At 49.0% G+C, this 6,812-nt stretch overlaps 1 protein-coding gene across 1 annotated transcript; it reads left to right on the top strand.

Moving 5' to 3' along the window:
- Window positions 1–637: 637 nt before the first annotated feature.
- CUNH11orf87 (chromosome unknown C11orf87 homolog) lies at window positions 638–6,422 on the top strand. The gene is made up of 2 exons (XM_052671325.1): window positions 638–755; window positions 1,019–6,422. Exon 2 carries the CDS (start codon window positions 1,158–1,160, stop codon window positions 1,620–1,622), a length of 465 nt encoding a protein of 154 aa, XP_052527285.1. The 5' UTR covers window positions 638–755; window positions 1,019–1,157; the 3' UTR covers window positions 1,623–6,422.
- The last annotated feature ends 390 nt before the right edge of the window (window positions 6,423–6,812 follow it).

The raw sequence follows: 6,812 nt of genomic DNA on the forward strand, positions 1-6,812 counted from the left end.
TCCCCCAGGCTTCTCACGTGGCTCCAGGCCAGCAAGACAGCCTCTATTCTTCCTTGAAGTCCTGTTTCTGCCACTGGTGCCATAGTGACCCTGCTCCTGGCTCCCTGTCAGCGCACAAGCATGGGACTGAAGGCATCCACTGGGCCCCAGCAGTCATCCACAACCCCACCACTGTTCCTTCTGGAAAACTGAGGAGCTTCATCCTGAAGGTAAATATCTTTTTTGGCCCCGTCTGTCTAGTGAAAGCATTCTTCAAATCCCAAGGTCTCTTCTATTTGGGAACCACTCGATTTTTAGCTGAAGCACGCTCACGGGCAGCCCACAACCCCGCTGCACACGAACACCCCGCCGCGCACGGAGCCCCGGCCAGTTCTGCAGACACCGCGGTCCCGGCTAGCCAGCACACGCCGGCCCCGGGGGCGGCACGGCGGGAGGGCCGGGCGCCCGGAGGCAACCTGTAGGAGGCGGCGCGCCGCGGCGGGCGCAGCCCGAAGGGGGAGGTACGGGACAGCAGCCCGCCGCCAGGAAACAACGCTTCCCCGCGACGCGGGCCGGCACCCGATCGGCACCCGAGGCCCCGTGCCCGCGGCCGTGCGAGGGGAGGCGGCGGCCCGGCGTGACGTCAGGGGCGGGGCGGTGCCAGGCTGCGGGCGGCGCTCCCGAAGCGGCTCCGCTCCGCGCCCTCACTCCGCGCTGCCGCAGCCCCCCAGCGCCCGCGGCGCCCGGGCGCTCCTTCGCCGCCTCTGCCGCCGCAGGTAATGGGCTCCCGGGGGCGGTCGGCTCGGCCTGCGGGCTCCGGTCAGCGGCGGGTTCCCTCCCTCGCCGCCGCCGCGGCAACTAGTTGGGGCGAGCGGTGCGCGGGGTGTCCGCCTCTGCCGCCCCCGCCCCGTCCCGCGGCTCGGCTCCGGCCGCTGGCGTTGGCCCCGTGGCGGGGCGCGGACCGGGGGCTGCCGCAGCGGTGCCCGGGGCGGGGCGGCGGGCAGGGTGGGCAGCGCTGACGGTCCCGCTCCCTTTGCAGGCTGCTCGGTCGCGTTTAGAGCCAGCGAGAGGCTGTGCCGGCGGCACCGCGGGCATTGCCGGGAGCGAGCCCGGCCCCCACTGAAATTCCGGCGTCTTGAGAGAGGGGAGGAAGATCCTCGTCTTCCGAAGCCTCCTCAATGAGTGCCAAGCTCTCCAAGGAGTTGAGGCTGTCGCTGCCGCCTTGTCTCCTGAACAGGACGTCTGCCACCTCGAACGCCAGCAGCACCTGCATCACGCAAGTGGGTCAGCTCTTTCAGTCCTTCTCCTCCACCCTCGTTCTCATCGTCCTCGTCACCCTCATCTTCTGCCTCATCCTCCTCTCCCTCACCACCTTCCACATCCACAAGAGGAAGATGAAGAAGCGGAAGATGCAGAAGGCACAGGAGGAGTATGAGCGGGACCACTGCGCCCGCAGCAGCGGCGGCAGCCGGCACCCCGCACCGGGAGAGACTCCCGCGGAGAGAGACAGCCGCCTGGGAAGACCCCTCCGGGACTCGGAGATCCAGCGGCCCCCCCCCATGGCAGCCCCCAGCTCCCAGCCGGCACAGGCAGCTTTGGACACAGCTGGCGTGGGGCTCTTGCAGACGGTGATTTTGTCATGATGGTTTAGGGGAACCCGGGAGAAGGCACCTTTGTAAATACCGGAGTGATTATTCTAGTCCTCAAAGAAGAAGAAAACATTGCTAATTCTAATGAACGAACAAGCCCATGATCCAAGCGCATGACAGCTCACATCGCGTTTCTCATTGACTGTGCAAGCAAAGGATGCGTCTTTGTGCTGGAGAAGGACCTGCACGCAGCGACCATATACCTAGCCTGGAGGAGAGAGTCAGGGGCAGGGATCCCTTTTCCCTAGTCATTGTTACCTCCAAGGCTGGGGTGATCCCACTACTGGATCCCCCCCTGCCCCCGTTGTCACACTGCATGGCGTGGCTGGGGTGCGGAATGGGGGGAGTGGCAGGACTGGTGGGTGCCTTGGGACCCCCCCTGTCTTCTTGGAGCAGCTCTCTATTGTGCTTGGATCTGTGCCCCTGGCCCACCCTTCTTGCTTCTCTCCAGGACTGGATCTTGTTTTGTGTAACACCCACCCCCAACTGGGTTTAGGTGAACTGCAGTGCCCTGCGGCCCCATACTCCAGCTGCAGCTTTCCTCTCCCCCCCAGCATCCATCATCTCTAAATGCCCTCCCCATGACACAACCCCCAAAACCACTGCCATTCTGCGTGGTGGCATGAGGTGATACACCTCAGGGGAAAGATGGCCTTGTTCCTCTGGGGGTCCCAAAACAAACCCTGTTCTGCACCAGGCATCCTGCTCCAACCCCGCTGCAGTTAAAGCTTCACCTCCCAGCAAGGAATCCTGCAGCAGAACAGGGCTAGCTTCTACTTTTTTAGGCTGATACATATTTTTACCCCTTATAATCTAGCAAGCAGTTAAGGACAAACAACACTTCAAATTTCTTGCCTCTCCTCTTTTGAGGAACTAACCAGACAGTTGTGCAAAATATCAGCTCTTAATGCTCAGCAGGTATTTATTTTGGAAGTACGGTTTCTCCCTAGCAAACAGCAGTGGCTTTTGTCAGTGGTGGGCAGGTGCGGTGCTGCTGGTGCTGTGTGTGCTGGAGGAGCGTGGGGCAGCGTCTGGTGCAGCTTTGCTTAGCGATTAAATCAAAGCCCATTCCTTGAAGGTGCCTTAACAGAGTGCCGTATCCGAACTTTGAAACATCTTGTGTGGTATCATAGCAGAGGCAGATCTCTGCTGTGCATGTTAACATCTAAAGAATATAGCAAAGGAAAAGTAATCCCGAGGGATTTTCTAATTTTTTTTTCCCCCCCGTATCCTGGCATTCAGAGTGATGATTGATGTGATGAGGTAGCTGTAGCCCACAGGTTGTAACATTCTGCTGTTCTCTGCCCCCTGGTGTGGCTGCTGGGTTGGAGAGCCCTTGTGCTGACAGCACAAAGGTGAAAAGAGGAAAGGGTGCCACAGCACTCCATAGTCCATGGACAGCACCAATATGCAGGGGTTTCAAGGCAGTGCTTCTCTTAACCCTGTCTTACCCCTTTGTGATCTTGCCTGGTGGGAAATTCCTGTTGGGTTTCAATGCGTGCCTCCAGCATCCAGCTCCAGGAGCTGTTCTACCAGCTGAGGTTGGTGCAGAAATGAACACGGTGTTGGTGGTGTGGTGTGGTGAGGTGGGAGTGATGGCCGATGCTTCCTGGTGTGACCAGATACTAACGGCTACTGCTGTGTTCTTGGGCAAGGAAATGGGCTTTGTTTTGTTTCCCCTAATAAAGGATGCATGAACTTTTGTGTTTAACCTCCTTATGCAACCGCAACACAGTATTGCACCATAGGGAATAGATTTAGGACAGTGAGAAGTGTTCAGTGAACAGTAACGGAGCTTCTTGATTGTGATCTCCACTAAATAGAGATATTATTTTCCCCTTTATTTTGTGCCTTTTCTTAAAAATCAGTATATAATTTTGAGTTTTATAAAAGCAATAAGATGTTCCAAATCACTCCAGTGCATTTCTGGTTGATGGTTTCACTTCTTTAGCGTCTCTAGTCAGACACTTTTCCTTCTGCCTTATGCACTCAAGGCATGCAATAATTCCCCAGAAGTGTACTGCTTGTCACATCTCATTGCAGTTATAAAATTGCCCTATTTTTGAGGAAAAAAAAAAAAGGATGGAAATATATATATCTTTATACATATTATGGATATATAGATATATATATTATTTATATAATCTCATGACACTAAGAATAGTGGCAGAAATGTAATGAATTAAAATGTTATCATGTAAACCTCTATCCTCTGTTAATTAGGTTTGATTTAATATTTTAATATCTCTGTATTTATGTAAATCTGTGTAAATTATGTGGTCTATAAGTAAAATTTCATACTGACTTTAATTTTTTCAGAACTGTGAGCTTCTTGTGGTGTCATTCAAGGTTTTGCATTTCTAAAGTTAAATTCTACAGGATGTGAGAAGTTATGAATTCCTGTTATCACACAGAAATGCTGCAATAAGGCTCATGTGTACTCCCAGTGCATGACCCTACCTTGAAGTATTGTGAGCTTACAAGGTTTCATTGAGCGGTCTCAGGAGATCTAGTTGATACAAGCAGGGCACGTAGGTTTTCATTTTCATGAAACAATAAGCGATCTAGGGAATAAATGTGGATTTTTAAAACAGAGTTTATGCTTGGAGGTTCTGTCAAATCAATTGCTTCAAAGCCCTACAGCTACAGCTAAATTCCTGCACTTAGCATTCAGTATTAATAAGGCTGATGCTTCTTCCCTTTCCCCTCCTACTTAAACTAGAAGTGTAGGAAATTGTTCATATTTCTAAAGCATACATTTTCAGCTAACTGTGAAACTGCCCAAAGGGTTTTGAATCTACATATTTTATGCAAGTGTAATATCTATGTATCTGTATCCATATATTTAACTATTTTTGTGTAACCTTTTCTACGATATTTGATAGAGATGCCGGGTATGTGCCATTCTCGTACGTAAGGAAGGATTTATACCCTGTCAATATGGACATTCTTTTTCCTGTGAACTGTTAGAAATTTGCACTGGTTTTTGGCAAGTTAGGATGAAGCCTGGACAGTTGGAGAACAGACCGTCCTTCCTCTGGTGAGGTCCACATCCTCTGCCTGGATCTTCCTGCTTCGAAATCAGAATCAGGGCCTGCTGCTGAACAGCATCTTGCTATAAGAAGGAGTGCTGTGGTGGCCCGGCCCAGTTGTCCCACTGAAGGAGCATGACTGCTGCTACTGGGTGCGTAGGGCTGCTCACAAACTGGGTCCCAACGAGCCGATGGTTCCTCATCCTGCGGAGCGTCCCTGGAGCTGCTGCTTATCTCAGCTCCAGCAGAGAGCATCCACCACCTGCAAAGTGAGATGGAGCCTGCCCATCGTCCACACAATGGGTGGTGGCATCCCGCAGCCCTGCTCTGTGCCCAGCACTGTGCTGTCTGCTTGGACAGACTGACATGTGTGTGTGGATCCTGTGTACGTCGTGGGCAGAGAGAGTCATTTCATTCACATGTATCGGTCCAGCATTTCTGCTGCGGGGGGGCTGTCTGCTGCAAAAGTAATCTCTGAGATGAGATTTGCTAGCTCATCACCCAGACACGTTTTAGCTTTTGATAAATCTGCCCCAGACTTACATCTGTGTATACATGGGTATATATCTCAAAAGATCTGCTAGACAAAAAGCAAAGAACAGAGATAACAGAGATTCCTCCTTATAGGCCAAATTGTCTTTTGACTAAATTTTTTTTTTTTAATTTTTATTATTTTTTCCCTTTAGTTTTTAATTAATCTTAAAAGCTACGCTCTTCAATGTAAATAGCAAGTTGTTACGTGAGTAATGTTTTCCACAGCATTTCTGAGTAGTTGCTATCTTGTTTCTGGAACTCTGTGCCCAGTGTTTTGAAGCAACTGTGTTCTTGTTCTGTTGTTATGAGTGCAACTTTTATGTAGGAAAGAAAAAGAACATGATCTAACTCCTTAGAACAGGACTCAATTATTGCAAATCTAATTATAGGTCTTGGTTGCTCTTTTCTTTCTAGTAGTCATTTCTCTGCACGTTTGTATTTTTTCTATGGGTAGTTGAAACCCTACATTTTAATGAGTACGCAAGGTATGGTGGGTAACATGAAAAATGAAATAGGAAAATTTCTTTTTCCTCTTTTGTGTAAATAGCAAAATTTATAATGACTTAGACACCGTTTCATTACAGTTCTCATCTACATGGAAGTTGGCATGACTCGTATACAAACCTTTAACAGCGTTTTACTTTATGTTAAGTATTAGAACTACTTTTATCCAGGACTGACTTTCTCATCTTTCTGGTATCTGACTCTTTTTTCCACTGCAGCCACATTTTCCATCTGATCACTGAATAAATTCCTAGTAGAACAGAGCGTCTTTCTGTTTTCAGTTTTTTACATGTAGTTCTCTGGTCCATATCCAGCCAAACTCCACAGCACAGCAAATGTGCTACGAACTTGTGAAGACTGGAAGGTGTAGGAGCCCTGTGGGGAGAGCTGACTGTCCTGCAAGCACACGGGTGCAATTCCTGCTGAGGTAGAGGGAAGCCTCTCCATCCACTGCCTGACTGGGTGAATGGGGATTCCTTGCTGCCTCAGCAGACAAATATCAGCCTCCTTCATGACACTGTTTCTCCAAAACGTCATTTTCTATATGACAATGGATCTCATTTTGTAAATTACCTGTAATATTTCTCATTCATGTCAAAGCAGGCTTCATTGCTCCACTGGCACTGTATGTTTTCTGTGGATAACTAGAGTCATTTGTTTTCCAGCCCGGTACCTCCACAAGCATCAATTTTGTATGAGTTAGGAAATAAATATTTGGTCAGAACACTGTCAGTAGAAATTGTCTTTATTTATATTTTCTGATTATCCAGTTGGCTTTTCTTTGTTGTTTTCTTCTTTGAAATGGAGCAATATAATCTGTTCATTATTTTACTTCTTTAAAGAGGACAAAGATTTTTAAGCAAGCACTGCAAAACACACAGAGAAAAATTTCACATTGTAGAGCAGAACAAGGTCATACTGGTTTTGTTGGTTTCAATAGAATTCTTTGTTCTCTTCAGACCCCCAACCAAGCAAAACGCTTACCAAAAATCATCTGAAGGAATTCATGTATTAGAGGCAGTTTGCCTTTTGCTTATGATTTTAGCTTTGCAATAAGCACTAACGCACAACCACTGACAAAATACAGGCTAAAACTTTTCAGACATTGAATAAT

Source organism: Tympanuchus pallidicinctus, unplaced genomic scaffold (assembly GCF_026119805.1).
Source record: "Tympanuchus pallidicinctus isolate F22 unplaced genomic scaffold, pur_lepc_1.0 scaffold11, whole genome shotgun sequence".
Taxonomy (NCBI): domain Eukaryota; kingdom Metazoa; phylum Chordata; class Aves; order Galliformes; family Phasianidae; genus Tympanuchus; species Tympanuchus pallidicinctus.